Below are 15,647 nucleotides of genomic sequence, written 5' to 3'. Positions count from 1 at the left end.
CTGCCAAATCTATTGTTCATTTCTTGAGATTTTTCCATTCTTCCCTTGAGAATTTAACTTTTGGATCTCAAAAGCTGGAAGAGATTTCTGTTTCCTATCCCTGCTCTCAGACATTACAAGCCTAGAATTCTAGCTTGAATGAGGAAACACCTAGAGAATATCGATTCAAATTTCTAAGTATGACCCCACATTGGCGATCATTATGCTAATTTTACAGACAAAGGAACTAGGCTCAAGAAAATTATCTTGTTCAAGGATGTACAGTTTTTAAGTGTCAGGGGTGAGAGGAAAACCCACATCTGCCTGATTTCCATGTCCCTGGGCTTCACCATTAGGACATTCTGATTTTCGTATGGTTTGGGAAACACGTAGCCCCAGCGAAACACAGACACCGACTCAGAAACACACATGAACACTTATGAAAAGCCAGGACATTCCCTTCAATTTTATTGGTTTAAATAAATATTTTTCTGAAAAAGCAGCCCAGTATCAAGGAGTTAAGGGCATCTATGGTGTGAAAGTGAGGACCTCCAAGGTGGATGAAGACAGCTCTTCATGGAGGCTGAAAGGATGGAGTAGTATGGTGTTCCTGGGCTATTCGGTTGTTGGATGTTGAGTTCCTTGGCTGGTGGGTTTCCTGGATAGCAGATGTCTCAGCTCTTGGATTCTTGCATGGTGGCTGATTTGGCTGGTTAGTGTCTTGGTGAGTGGGTCCTGTTGAGGGGTGGACCTGTAGACTACTGGGCCTGGCCTTCATAACATTAGGGCGTAGTAATAAATGATGCCTAAACCAATGAGTATGGCGAATACATCCAGCCAACCAGTTCTGCCTGAGTTGACGTAAGCCTCTTCCCACTCGCTGTTCTTGTTGGCCTGCGCGGTCTGTAGGGATGGGAATTTTAGATTTCTGAGTCCAGCCATGTGACATCCTTGGGGAATGGCTGGAGACCAGCTGTCACTGAGGGAAAACCCCCACCCAGTCCCAGGACAGGAGCAGATGCAAGGGGCAGGTAGAGGACAGGATGGGCCATGGCTTAGGCATTCTTTTACCTTGTAAGAGAAGAAGATAGCTGGTAATCCGAGGGGAGGGAAAAGAATTACAGCCAGGACGGTCATACATACGTAACTCGGGGCATAAAACGCCAGTTCTTCTTCTGTCTGTTTAGGCTCTTGCTCCTCTGGCTGCGCGGGTGGCGCGCCTGGAGCAGGTGGGGCGCCTGGGGCAGGTGGCGCGCCTGGGGCTTGTGGGGCGTCTGCGGCAGGTGGGGCGTCTGCGGCAGGTGGGGCATCTGCAGCAGGTTTCGGGGGCATGATCTTTCCACCCAAGGACAGACCCGAGTATCTTGGAAACAGCCAAACTCACTATGCCTTCTGTCGTTCGAACCAGAATCCCAAGACCCAAACTGTCAAAGACCAGTTCTTCACAATGGAGATACCAGAACCTCAAGTCCTGATTGGCTGCCCACGTAAGAGGGCGTGGTCCCGCGGTTCTCTGCTCCTTGCCGACTCAGAGCATGGAACCAGGCTCCACCCCCTAAGAGGACATCGACTCCCCCAACCCTGATAGGGATTGGGCGGAAGTCATTAGGTTGGACCCTGGCTGGTCCTCCTTCCTGAAGACCCCTATCTGCAGACAGGGCAGGAGGGCAATATCAGGGATGCCTCCCAAGAGCAGAAGAGAGGAAGTAGACAAGCCAGGAAGAGAACTAGGAAATCTACCATGAGAAAGGAAGGAAAATGAATAATGTCCCATGAGTTACGATGCTTCCGGGTCTGGCTGGTGGGAACAGGCGCTATGCCTGGCTTTGTGTGATTGGCAGCACCTGGTCCATCTGACTCTCTCAGGTAGTTTTTTCTCCAGTCTTGGGTGCTTTCCTCACATGCATGCCTTGATCAGTACTCTGTCAAATATTCACAGAGGACCTTGAGAAGATCTCTGGAGTTCTGTCTCTGTGAAATTCTCTCCTCTCTGGCATCTTTCCTGCAAATTCTACCCACGTTGGTTCCCCACCCATGGCCCCTGGACTGTTATTCTTGTCTCTTCAACTGAAGGAACATGCCTGGCTCCATCTTGGTTCTCCCTCCCGGCACTGCAGCCTGGAAACTCTCAAAGCAACAGGACGGCTCACCTAGTTTGTTTCTTGTCTTCACAGTGTCTTGAAAGTTGTTGTTTCATATATTTTGTCCAGGTTTTTTGTTGTTTCAGAGAGTGTATCCAATCTCTATTTATCCCCAATATTCTTGGGGCCAGAAGTGTCTTATAATTTAGATTTTTATTTGTATTTTAGAAAGCTGAGAGAATGCATACACAATTTGTTACATATATAATTCCTCTGGCAGCACTCAATAATTCAACTCAATACTTCTTCAACAAAATGAGTGGATAGTCACACTAAGTACATAAGTAAAAACAAACATTATAAATAGCCTCATGTAAGTTCAGGTCAGGTTTTGCCACCAAATGAATTATCCAAGGGCAAAAAAGTCTGTTTTCAGGTCTTTGGGATTTTGGGATTGTGGAAAAGGACTCACTGACTTTTAATAACAGCTGATCCTTGCAGCAAGCAGACTCTTTGCCAGACATTATTCTCAGGGCTTATATAGACGAAAATCACTTAATTCCACACACAACTCTGTGACATAGTTGCTATTGTTTTCTCTATTTCCCTATGCTTATGAGGAAACTGGTGCATAGTGTTTTTCATTAATAATAATAGTAACAACGATAATAATAGCTAACACTTAGAGAGTCTATCATGTGCCAGGCACTGTTGTAAGTGTGCTGTATGCGTTGATCTCATTTAACCCTGACACCAATCCCATAAGGTAGGTTCAGTTGTTATCCCTGTTTTAGAGCTGAAGAAACTGAGGGGCAAAGAAGTTTAGTAAGTTGCCCAAGGTACTCTCCTCCTTATGCTCAGTCCATTCCCTTCCCCTCTGCCTCACTCTAGTGGTGGCATGTGACCCAGGCTTGTAATCAGAGCATTCCATTCCCCAGGCTCTTTACAGGTTCAGGGTTGGGCATGTGACCCAAGCTGGTCAAATGAGAGCCAATCTTAGGATTTTGTTGAAACTTTTGGGGTAACAGGTTTGCTTGGGATGGCTGGTGGTCACTGTGCCATTACATGCAGAAAGCCATCTGAGAGTGAAACAATAAAGAGAAATTAATACAAATCCCTGATAGGTTTTGAGTCCTTGGTTTTGGCTGCACCTAAATGCCAGCATCATTCCATTACCTTTGTGATATTCAATCACATGAATCAATAAATCCCTTGTTGGAGTAAGCCGGTTTCAGCCAGTCTCTGACTCTAGCAGCTGAAATGATACTTCAAATAATGGGGATAGAATATTGGCCAAAGAAGAGATGTTGATCTGGGGGCCCCTAACCTCCAGGACCTGGGGTTAGAAGCCCAAGAAGAGAAGAACCTGGATCCATGTGGGGAGTGGGCCAAGGAGACAGAGTCTCTGGGGCAGCTCGGGTGGCAGTAGGTGAACTCCTCAACCCAAGGGATTAAGGGAACAGAAACTCGGATCTGAAGAAATGACCCAAGAGGCTGATGAGACTATGCCTAAACCATTTATGACCTCTGTAAACCACTCCTGTCCCCCAAGTCCCTCCCTGTCTCCACGTGTTTCCATTATCTGTTGCTGCATAACAAATTCTCCCAGACTTAGAGTTTTTAAACAATGTAAGTATTTGTCATGATTCTCTGGGTTGGCTGGGCAGTTCTGTTGGTCTCAACTGGGCTTATCTGGGCAGCTGCATTCAGCTTGAAGGTTAGCTAGGCTGGGAAGTCCAAGATGGCCTTGCTCACATGTCTGCCAATTGGTGCTGGCCATTGGCCTAACCTCAGTTGTCTTCTAGGTGTCTTCTCATTCTCCAGTAGGTTGGTCTAAAGTTGTTCACAGTGTGATTGTGTCAGGATCCCGAGTGGGTAAAGGCCGATGCCGCAAGCCTCTTTGCATATGAGGAACCTAATGCACAGAGTTTTCCATTAACAGCAACAGAAACAGCAGCAACAGCTAACATTTATAGAGCCTATACATGCCGGGCACTGTTGTAAGTACCTCACATGACTTACATGATGTCATTGTCACCACATTTTCTTGATCAAACAAGTCACAAGGCTAACCCAGATTCAAAGAGATGGAAAATGGACTCCATATCTTGATGGAAGGAGCAGTGATGTCATATTACAGAGGGGCTCAGACCCAGGGAGGTGAGATTTATTGGAGGCCATCATTAGAAGGATCTACCACAGCACTGAACTCTTACTGAACTCCTGTCCTCCATAACCCTTGCCTGTCATATATAAACTCCTTGTTGGCTGTCTGTAAACCCTACCAGATCCTTATAATTCCCTCACTATCTCTCCATAACTTTTCTCTGTCCCCATAAACACCTTCCTGTACTCTGATAATCCCCTCCTTGTCCTGCTTCTTCCCTGGTTACGGCTTCCTTTTGGAGAGGGAAGTCAGCAAAAAGGCAGACTAGGAATCTCTAAGCTCTCGTTCCCCAAAAGAAACATTGGAAAAACAAGCAGAATCTGTTTGAACCAACCTTGTAGGAGCTCTGGAAAATAGTCAAAGCTTTACAACAACCAAGCAAATGCCCAGTGAAGAAAATCCAGCTTCAAAACAGTAGGAAAATTTTGTGGCATTTTTATTTGCCTTTGCCCCACCCCCTCCCTGGGGCAACTGTCTTGGTCTTGAGTTGGCAGTAACCTGGTTCCTGTTCCCCCACCCCATCCCCGACCTCTCAAGGCAGGGGGAACAGAGCAAACCATATTTCAAATTATTGCCTATGTCTGTTCTAACATGTCTGAGAGAATATTTGAAGGACTTGTGCAAGATGGTCATCTCTGTTTCACGTAACTTGGACTGCAGGCAGGAAAAGTGGTGGGCATGCTCATAAAAGCTACAAGGTAATGACAAACCCATGGATGCCTGGGTTGAGAGATTATGGGTGGAGGCATAAAATAGACCGTCTAAGGCCCAGAGGAGAAGCTGGGCTGAGACTCTGAGAACTTAGGGTATTCAAAGCAGCCCCATATACAGGGGAACTTAGAAAGCCACATGCATGCCCAGGCGAGGTGCATGCTTATTAAAAACCTGAGAAGACCTTAAGCCTTTACCTTGGGCTGATACCCAGGCTCAGAGCAAGCCTGTGTAAGTGCTGAAGGAATGCCCCAGCACAGAGCCGACCTACAAAGACTGGGAGAGGCTGCTGTGCTCTCTTTTTTGGGTGTTTTGTTTGTTTCAGCTCCTGGCAATTTAAGGAAATCTCTATCCAAGCTGAACATGAGCTAAAGGAATAGAGATTTCAATGATCACACACAGGAATAGTCTTTGAAAAAAGAGTTTGGAAAAGTCTCAAAGCAGTGGACCACTACAGCCTTCAACAAGAAAAAACAAATGAACAAACTGACAAACTCTGAGGAAGGGGGAGAATCTGATATCCAGAGTTGGCACGTTATAATAGTCAAATCTCCAATTTTCAACAAAAAAAAATCCCGACATACAAAGAAACAGGAAGTGTCTCTCCCTGTGCACCATAACCTTCTCTGTCTCCCCCAGAAACCCTTCTCTGTTTCCCATAACCTCCTTCCTGTCCCTTGTAAAGCCCTGCCACTCATAACTCCCTCCTTGTCCTCTGTAATACCAACCTTGACCCTATGGCCACTTCTCTGACTTCCCTAATATCCTCCCTGTTCTATAACTCCCTTCTTCTCTCATCATAATCTACTCCCAGACCTAGCATAACCTCTTCCTCATCTTCCATAAGCACCTGTCACATAAATCTTTCCCTGTAACCCCATAATCTATGCTTTTTCTTACATGAACTCCCTACATCTGATAAAATTTCTCCATCTCCCATAACCCTTCCCTATCCCCAAGTCCTCTCACTATATCATAACCCCTCTCTCCCCCATAACACTCTCCATGACCCATAATCTCTTCTCCAGCCCTTGCTTTCTAGGCTAGCCCTCACTTTAACAATTTTTATCCTTACTCCTTCTGTTTCAGACCTTAGTCACACTATCAGAAAACTTGAAATTGAAGGGACTGTACTTAATATAATGCTCAGTATTTACAAAAATTTACAAAAAATTGATACTGTTTAAATGTTAAAAACTTTCCATCTGTGATCAGGAATGAGACAAAGATGTCCTTATCACTTCTAGCTGGCATTGTATTGGAGGTCTTTTCCAGTGCAATGAGGCAAGAAAAAGAAAGAAAATTTATAAGAATTGGAGGAGAAGAAATAAAACTATCATTCTTTGTACATTAAAAAACTGTGTATGTAGGGGGCTGGCCCCGTGGCCGAGTGGTTAAGTTCACGCGCTCCGCTGCAGGCGGCCCAGTGTTTCGTCAGTTCAAATCCTGGGCACGGACATGGCACTGCTCATCAAACCACGCTGAGGCAGCGTCCCACATGCCACAACTAGAAGGACCCACAACAAAGAATATACAACTGTGTACTTGGGGGCTTTGGGGAGAAAAAATAAAATAAAATCTTTAAAAAAAAAAAAACTGTGTATGTAGAAAATCTAAAATATCATACAGAAAAACTACTAGAACTAATAAGTGAATTCAGCAAGGTCATGAGCACAAAGTCAATAAATAAAATCAAATGTATTTCTATATACATGTAATAAAAATTAGAAAATGAAATTTACAAGACAACACCACTTACAATGGTGTCAGAATAGAAGCAAATACCTAGGAATAAATGATATGAAGACTTCTACACATAAAACTATAAAACATTAGTAAAATATATTAAAGAAGACCTAAATACAAGGAGGATTATACCATGTTCATGGATTAGAGACAATATTGTACACATGTCAGCTCTCACCCAAATGATCTATAGAACCATTTTTTTTTGGTGGGAATTGTTAAGCTAATTCTAAAATGTATATGGAAATTCAAAGGTCTAATCTGGAGGAAAAGAAACAAAGTTGGAAGACTTACAGTAACAAATGGCAAAACTTACTAGAACTCTATGGTAATTAAGACACTGCAGTGTTGATATAAGGATAGACGTGTTGGTTAATAGAACAGAGTCTAGAAATAGATCCATATATATATATATAATATATATATATATGGTCATTTAATTTATGGCAATGGTGACAATTCAGTTTAGTGGGTAAATGATATTATTTTCAACAAATGGTGCAGGATGAATTGCATATCCATATGGAAATACTTTAATTTGGACCCTACCTCACACCATATACAGACATAAATTCCAGAATGATTATAGATCTAAATTTGCAATGTGAAAGAGTTGACCTTCTACAAGATAACATAGAAGACAATTTTCATGGTTTTAGACAAAGCAAAGATTTCCTAAATAGAACACAAATCTGACCATAAGAAAAAGTTTGACAAATTGGACTGCATTAAAATTAGTAACTTCTGTTCTTCTCAAATTGCCTTTAAGAGAGTCAAAAGGGAAAGTCACAGCATAGGAAAATGTACTTACAATGTATATATAAATGATAAATGACATACCTAGAAAATACATAAAATTTCTATACCTTAAAAACAAAAAGACATTCAACAATAAGACAAATAACCCAGCTTTTTAAATGAGAAAATGGATTCTATAGACATTTCTCCAAAGAAGATATACAAATGGCCAAGAAGCACATGAAAAGATGTTCAACATCATTAGTCATTGCGGAAATGCAAATCAAAACCACAAGTGAGATACCACTTCACACCCACTAAGATGGCTATAATGATAATTTTTAAGAAAGGAAAATAACAAGTGTTGGTGAAGATGTGGAGAAATTAGAACCCTTATACACTGCTGGTGGGAATGCAAAATGGTGCGGCTGCTTGTTTTAAAATGTAGGTTTTACTATTACTCAGGTATGGTGAGGCCAAGAGATCAGGAGATGGCTGCCACTGAAAAGACAGTGGGTACTCACAGTTCCCAAGAGCAGGGGGCACGCCATATCATGCAGGGCCACACAGGGAGTACGAGGGTCAGCCAGGAGACAGAGGGAGTGAAGGGAAAACATGGGCAAGAGCCTTTCTTGTGGTTTTGGCTGGAAAGGCATGGCAAGACAGGGAAAGCAGGCTTAAGATTGAGTAGTTTGAATAATGTCAGTGAGCTCTGGGGTATAGGGGCATTTTCTATTCTCTGGTACCTGGCCCTGGGGTGACTAGGGTAGGGAGATAGTAGCCTGGAGTGTAAGAGCCTGTGACAGCCTGATAAAGGAAGTGGTTTGGAAGTAGCCTCTGGGCTGGGTGGTTTGCATGTGAAAGGCCAGCTCAAAGGGGAGTTGTTTGCTATCTCTAGGAATTAGCCAGCTCTGGGAGAGGCAGTCTCTCCTGAGTCAGCAAGGCCCCAAGATGTCAAAGCATTAAAATTAAAAGACATGCTTAATACACTGCTGTGGAGAACATTTTGACAGTTCCTTAAAAAGTTAAATATAGAGTTCCCATATGAACCAGCAATTCCAGTCCTAGGTATATACCCAGGAGAAATGAAAGCAAATGTTCATAACAGTATTATTCATAATAGCCGAAAAGTGAAAACAACCCAAATGTCTATGAACAGATGAATGGATAAACAAAATGTGGTGTTATCCATGTGATGGAATATTATTCAGCCATAAAAAGGAATGAAGTCCTGCTACACCCTATAATATGAATGAACCTTGAAAATAATGCTAAGTGAAAGGAGCCAGACACAAAAGACTACTTATTGCATGATTCCATTTATATGAAATGTCCAGAATAGGGAAATCCATAGAGAAAGTAGATCAGTGGTTGCCAGAGCTTGAAGGGAGGGGGCTATGGGGAGTGACTATTAATGGATATAGGTTTTCTTTTTGGAGTGATGAAAATGTCTGGAATTAAATAGTGATGATGGTTGCACAACCTTGTGAATATATTAGAAACCACTGAATTATTCACTTTAAAATTGTAAATTTTATGGTATGTGAATTATATCTTTAAGTAAATAACCCCCAAAATAGACAACATAATTACAAAATGGGAAAAAGACTCAAACAGCCAATATAGAAAAAAGAACATAGAAACTTCCAGTTCCACTAAGATGGAGAATCCCCGTTCTTCCCAGATCCTCCCTCTTACGACTAAAAGTCCTTGGATATAACATGACAAATATGGACAGGATGGCTCTGAAAGGTGTAATGGAGGATAAGCACAGCCCAGGGACCTCAGAACTTGAGGACCCAGACCGGGTTGAGTCTTCTGGTTTATTTCTCCCCACATATCTTGCCCAGGGTGCCTCTAACCCAGAACTGCCAATAGACAGAGACAAAAAGAACTCCAGAGAAAAGCTTTTCCCCCTGGTGAAAGGACTGGGAAAGGGGTGGCCCAACAACAGAAAGTCTTTTTGGCAGCAACTGCCCTACTCTAGAAAAACACCAATGAAAAAGCCATACTACCCACCCCTCAGACCTCCCCCCGCCATGGTCTCACTGGGGCTGAGTGGGAGCTCATCTTCCATCCCTCACCTGGCAGAAACAGATGACAGCGCTCTGATTCCCAGCAGGGGCAGCATACGCGGGGCCGAGTGAGGAGATGCTGCTCCTTCCCCACCCAGCAGAACTAGGCAATGTTCTGACTCTCCTATCAGGGCATTGCTGGCAGGCCTGAGTAGGCACCTGTGCGGTGGAAGCAAGAAGCACTCCAACCAGGGTAGGTCAACTGGGTCCAGCAGCAAGTTGTGCTGTGACCTCCAGCCACAACAATGAAGCTTAATGAGGCAATGAGAGGTGGGCTGGCACCACAAGCCTCCACACACCTCTTCCCTCCTCTATCAGCACGTTTATATCCTCTTTGGAGTGAGGAGCCGAGCCTTCAAAGGGGACGAACTTCCACTTATAAGGTGAATAAGTTCTGGGCTCTAATGTACAGAATGATGATTATATATTGTATTTATATTATATTATATATTATAGTATGTTATTGTAATATGTTATATATCTATTATATACTTGAAAATTGCTAAGAAAGTGGATCTTAAATGTTCTCAAAAAAGAAATAGTAATTATGCGATGTGATGGAGGTGTTAGGTAACGCTATGGTGGTCATCATTTTGCAATACGTAAGTGCATCAAATCAACACGTTGTGCACCTTAAACTTACACAATGTTATATGTCAATTAAATCTCAATAATGCCTGGGAAAAACGGGCAAAAATTCAGCAGACAGTTCGCTAAAGAGGAGGTAGGGAAGGAAGGCAAATAAACACATGAAACAATATTCAACATCATTTGCTATCAGGGAAATGCAAATTAAAACCACTATGAGATACCACACGCTTTAGTAAGTGTGGCTAAATAAAATGGCTAAAATAAAAAAAAGTAGTGACATCACAAGCGTTAGTTGGGATGTAGAGTAACCTGAACTCTCGCACATTGCTGGATGGATTACAAAATTGTACAGCCACTCTGGAAAACCGTTTGACAGTTTACGAAGTTAAATAGACATTTACCATGTGACCCACCAGTCCCGCTCCTGGGTATTTACTCTAGAGAAATTAAAACTTAAGTTCACATAAAAACCTGTACACGAATATTTATGGTAGCTCTATACAGTGACTGGATAAACAAACTTGGACGTTCATACAGTGAAATACTACGTCGCAATAAAAAGGAATGAACAATTCATAAATGCATCAATGTGGATGAATCTCAAAGGCATTCGGCCAAGTGAAGACAGTCAATCTCAAAAAGTTACACACTGTATGATTCCATTGATATGGCACTTTCACAGAGACAAAACAATAGCGACAGAGCAGTGGTGGCCAGGGGGTGGGGTGGGAGGTGTGACCATAAAGAGATGGCACGGGGGAGATATTTTGGGATGATGAAACTGTTCTGTATCCTGATAGTGATGGTGGTTACACAAATCTACCTATACATGCATAAAATTCATTGAATTGTACATTCATAAAAGTCCATTTTCCTGCACGTTAATTTTAAAATGCAATAAAAACCCGCCATATCATTACATACTCACTAGAATGGCTAAAATAAAAAAGACGGACAAAGTCAAGTTTTAGCAATGATGTGGAACAACTCTAAATCTCATTCACTGCTGGTGAAAGTGTAAATTGGAAAAATCACTTTGGAAAATTGGCAGCGTCTATTAACATTGAACATACCTATACCATATGATTCAGTAATTCCCTTGTTACATTACTAAATAGCAACGCTTATCGTGAAGTTACGGTAGCAGGACAGTGTGGCACTGGTATGTGGCTAGAGAAGTTGACTAATGGAACAGGATAGAGTTCAGTAACTAACATACACATCCGTGTGTATATGTAATAGAGTGTCTGTATGGGTGCACCAAAGCCCAAGTACAGGAAAATTCATAACAGCATCCTCCATAATAGTTTCAAGTGGAAACAACACAAATATCCATCAACAGTGTAAAGAATAAATAGATTGTGATATAGTTATATAAGGAAATACTATACAGTAAAGAGGAGGAACAAGCTTAAAAAATACATTCTTTATGATTCCTTTTATATGAATTCTGAAAGAGCCAAATCTAGTCTATGGTGATATAAATGTAAGTATCTTTTGGGAGATAGTGACAAGACAAGAACAGGACTTCTAAGATGTTGGAAATTTCTATTTCTGTGAGTGGTGGTTTCAAGAGTATGTTACTAGGGAAAAGTCATATTAGTAGTATACTTAGGATTTGTACACTGTTATGCATGTATGTTATACATCAACATCGCGTACCTACAAATAAAAAATTGTGGGCAGAGCTAAAGCCATGTTTGGAGTTAAGTATACAGCTGTAAATGCATGTCTTAGAAAAAAAGAAAGGCTGAAAATCAAAAAGTAGTTTTTCAAACATTCAAGAAGTTAAAAAAAAGCCCCAGCTAATTAACCCAAAGAGTGGTAGGGAGGAAAAATCGAAGGTAAGAGTTGAAAGAAATGAAGTAGAAAATACATGTACAATAGAGAGATTCAAGAAATCCAACAATTGCTTTTTTGAAATAATTAACAGAATTAAGACCTTGGCAAGACTGATCTTAAAAATGAAAGAAGGTGCAAAAGCCAATATCAAGAGTAAAAAAGAGAACATCACTACAGATCCTTACAAACCTTAAAATGATATCTGTTTAATATTTAATACTATTAATATTTAATATTTAATTTGATTTAATAGTTAATATTATTAACAATGTTATGCCAATAAGTATAAAAACTTAGATAAAATTGACCAATTCCTAGAAATTCAAAATTTAACAACCAGAAGAAAAAAATCTGAGTGGTCATATCTTTAAAGAAATGTATTCCATAGCTAAAAACCTTCCCACACTCCCAGAGTTTAGCTTGTTTCTAAATACCACTCTCAAAAAAAAGGAACCAGGGGTCTTTGGAGAAATGGCTAATTTTAGAGTTGGGTCAGGGAAAATACAGGGGGCTAGAGTATCTTGTAGTGCCAGAAAGTAAGGAAGTGCTTAATAAACAAAAGGATGGGGGCTATTTGAAGGGACACAAAGTCAGCCTGAAGCAGTTCCCAATGGCCAAAACAACAAAATAAATAACGTAGTATTGGACTATAACCCAAAGTATATAATAAATACCCCCGAATCCACATTTACATAAATATACGATTGAGTAAATAAAGAAATGTCAGACATGAGACAAATCTTCCTTAAAGAAGAATTCCAAATAATTTATGTCACCACTCCCCTCTCCAGGAGGTGGAGCTTCATATCTCCCTGACCCACTAGTGTGTAGGCTGCGTATGGTGATTTGCTTCCAAAGAACTGAATACGGAGAGGAAGAAACATACAGAAGCTCCACAGTGGCAAATGCCACCTTGGCCAGGTGATCCAGGTTAACATCGTCAGTGACAAGCCACGCAGATACCACGTGCTCCCTGATAAGAGGAGATGGAAAGAGCACTTCACTATGGATGCTCCTCCCCCAAACCCGTATTCTCAGTCTGACTACGAGAAAAATGTTAAATAAACCCAAATCGAAGGACGTTATCCAAATACCTGACACAACACTGAGATCATTAAAAACAAGGAAAGACTGAGGAACTTTCACAGACTAGAGGAGGCTAAGAAAACATGGCAATTAAATACAAAGGAGAGTTTGATAATGGGGCAAATACGGCAGATGGATACGCGGGTGTACAAATCATTATCTCTCCAAAACGTGATTCTGCTACATTTGTAGCTTGCTTAGCTCATATTCTTAATTTAATACACAAAAAATGCTGCTTCAGTGAATTTAAATATGTGACTTTTTTTAGAATTGTACAAAAGGATATATTCTTATGTCTATTCTAAAAACTGCATTACAGTCAGCCCTGATGGCCTGGTGGTTAAAGTTCTGCACACTCTGCCCGAAATCATTTAGTTATGTTTTGTTTGTGTTTTAAATTTTATTAAATGGAATCATACAATGTGTCCCTTTTTTGTGTGCCTGCTTCTTTTTCTCAACATTATAGTTTTAAGATATCTGTATTATTTTGTGTAGATATGATTCATTTTCATTCTTGTAAAGTATCCCATTGTATACCTATACTGGAGGCTATTTATCCTTTCTGTTGGTGACAGACATTTGAATTTTTCCAGTTTGGGGACATTATCTACACTCCTGCTATGAAAATTTGAGTATGTGTATCCTGGTGCCCCGGAGCAGGCATTTGTGAGGCTAGTTACCCAGAGTTACGGTGTCATAGGATATGTGTAGCTTCAGCTTCACTGGGCCAAACTCTTCAAAAGGGCTGCACCAGTTTATACTCCCACCAGCTCTTTATGGTTCCACGTATTCCTCCATCTAGCAAGTGCTTGATTTTGACTGGCTCTTGTGGTTTATATTTTGTATTTTCTGATTATTGAGGTGGAGTGCTTTTTGAAAGATTTATTGGCCCTTTATAGTATCCTCCTTCATTTAGTGACTGGTTCAGATATTTTGCCCATTTTCCCACTAGGTTGCTTGTAATTTCCATATTGACTTAGAAATTCCGTGTGCGTGTGTGTGTGTGGTTGTGTTTTAAATATCTTCTGCCACAAATTTGGCAGTCTAGAACAACACAAAGTTACTAGCTTACAGTTGTTCTGTTGTTTAGAAGTCTTAGGTCTCCTCAGGCTACAATCAAGGCATCGGCAGGGCTGTGTTCCTTTTTGTAGGCTCTGGGTATGACCTGTTTCCTTGTCAGTTCCAGCTTTTAGAGGCCACCTGCATACCTTGGCTTGTGGTCCCTTCTTCCGTCTTCAAAGTTAGCAGAGGTGATTTGAGTCCTTCTCAGATCGCATCTCTCCGACCTCCTCTTCTGCTTCCCTTTCACTTTTAAGGACCCTTGTGATGACTTTGGGCTCGCCTGGATAATCCAGGAAAATCTCCTCTTCTAAGGGCCGCTGATTAGCAACCTTAACTCCACCTGCAGCGTTAATTTCCCTTTCCAGGTAAGGCAGCGTATTCACATGTTCCCAGGGGTAGGATGTGGACATCTTTACAGAGGCATTAATCTGCCCACCATGGCCTGGTTCTGGATTCTTCATTACTATCAGTTATCCTATTTGTCCCTCCGTACATACCATAGCACATTGTCTTTACTGTTATAGCTTTAAAATACAGCTTTATATATGAGAGAGAGCAAATTCTCCCACACTGTTCTTCTCCAGAAGTGTTTTAGCTTCTCTGGGCTCTTTGCATTTTCAATCAGATTTTCAGGTTACACACACACACACACACACACACACACACAAACTTGGGGTTTTGATTGGGATGACATTGGATCTATTGACAAATTTGTAGATAATTGTCATCTTCACAATATTGAGCCTTTTATGAATATCATATATCACTCCATTCACTTAGGTCTTCTTTAATGTCTCTCAGCAATGTTTTGAAGTGTTCCATGTAATGGTTATACACATCTTTCGTTAGTTATAGTTCTAGGTATTTGATGTTTTTGATGCCATTTATTATAAATGGCATTTTAAAAACTCTGTTGTTGGTATACAGAAATGTGATTGTTTTTAATATCAATCGTGTATCCAACCATCTTACCAAATTATTTTAATTCTAGTAATTTTTTCCTTGTTTTTTTGGATTTCCATATCATATCTGAAATTACATTGCTTTTGTTTCTTCTTCTCTAATCTAATAAATAGCATCGTTTCATTTCCTAACTGCACTGGCTGGGATCTAGTATTGATGGAAGCTGACCTTGTCTAGTGTCTGATCTCAGAAAGATTATTCTGAATTTTCAACCGTTTAGTATAGTGTTTTCTCTGCACTTGATGGTGATACTTCTAAATTCAGATGAAAGATTACTTCTATAGTGTCTGGTGGGTGTTTTTTAGTCATCTGTAGAGGTTAAATTTCATTAGATGAATTTTATGCATCTAATAAAACAACTACTTTTCTCTTTTAATTGGTTAATCTGGGGGAAATTCCTTAGTGGATTTTCAAACGTAAAACCAACCTTACATTCCCAGAATAAACCCCAATTTTGTCATAATGTGTTATCCTGTTAAGATATCACTGGATTCAGTTTCCTAATATTTTAAAGAATTTCTCACCTTTGTTCCTGAGATTGGACTATACGTTTCTTTTGTTGTAATGTTCTTGTGGGCATTTGGTTTCAAATTTGTGACTGCTTAA

At 40.8% G+C, this 15,647-nt stretch overlaps 1 protein-coding gene across 1 annotated transcript in view; it reads right to left on the bottom strand.

The window, feature by feature from the left end:
* Positions 1-419: 419 nt before the first annotated feature.
* Positions 420-15,647, bottom strand: part of PMIS2 (PMIS2 transmembrane protein) — a 47,338-nt gene continuing 32,110 nt past the window's right edge. Inside the window, exons 3-4 of the mRNA XM_008533925.2 lie at positions 1,051-3,975; positions 420-882 (exon numbers count right to left, since the gene is read on the bottom strand). Of these exons, the coding sequence (XP_008532147.1) occupies positions 754-882; positions 1,051-1,311 (390 nt within the window). The 5' untranslated portion in view covers positions 1,312-3,975 and the 3' untranslated portion in view covers positions 420-753. The remainder of the gene's footprint in view (positions 883-1,050; positions 3,976-15,647) is intronic.

Source organism: Equus przewalskii, chromosome 9, assembly GCF_037783145.1.
Source record: "Equus przewalskii isolate Varuska chromosome 9, EquPr2, whole genome shotgun sequence".
NCBI classification, from domain to species: domain Eukaryota; kingdom Metazoa; phylum Chordata; class Mammalia; order Perissodactyla; family Equidae; genus Equus; species Equus przewalskii.
This window is presented reverse-complemented; position numbering and strand designations above follow the sequence as displayed.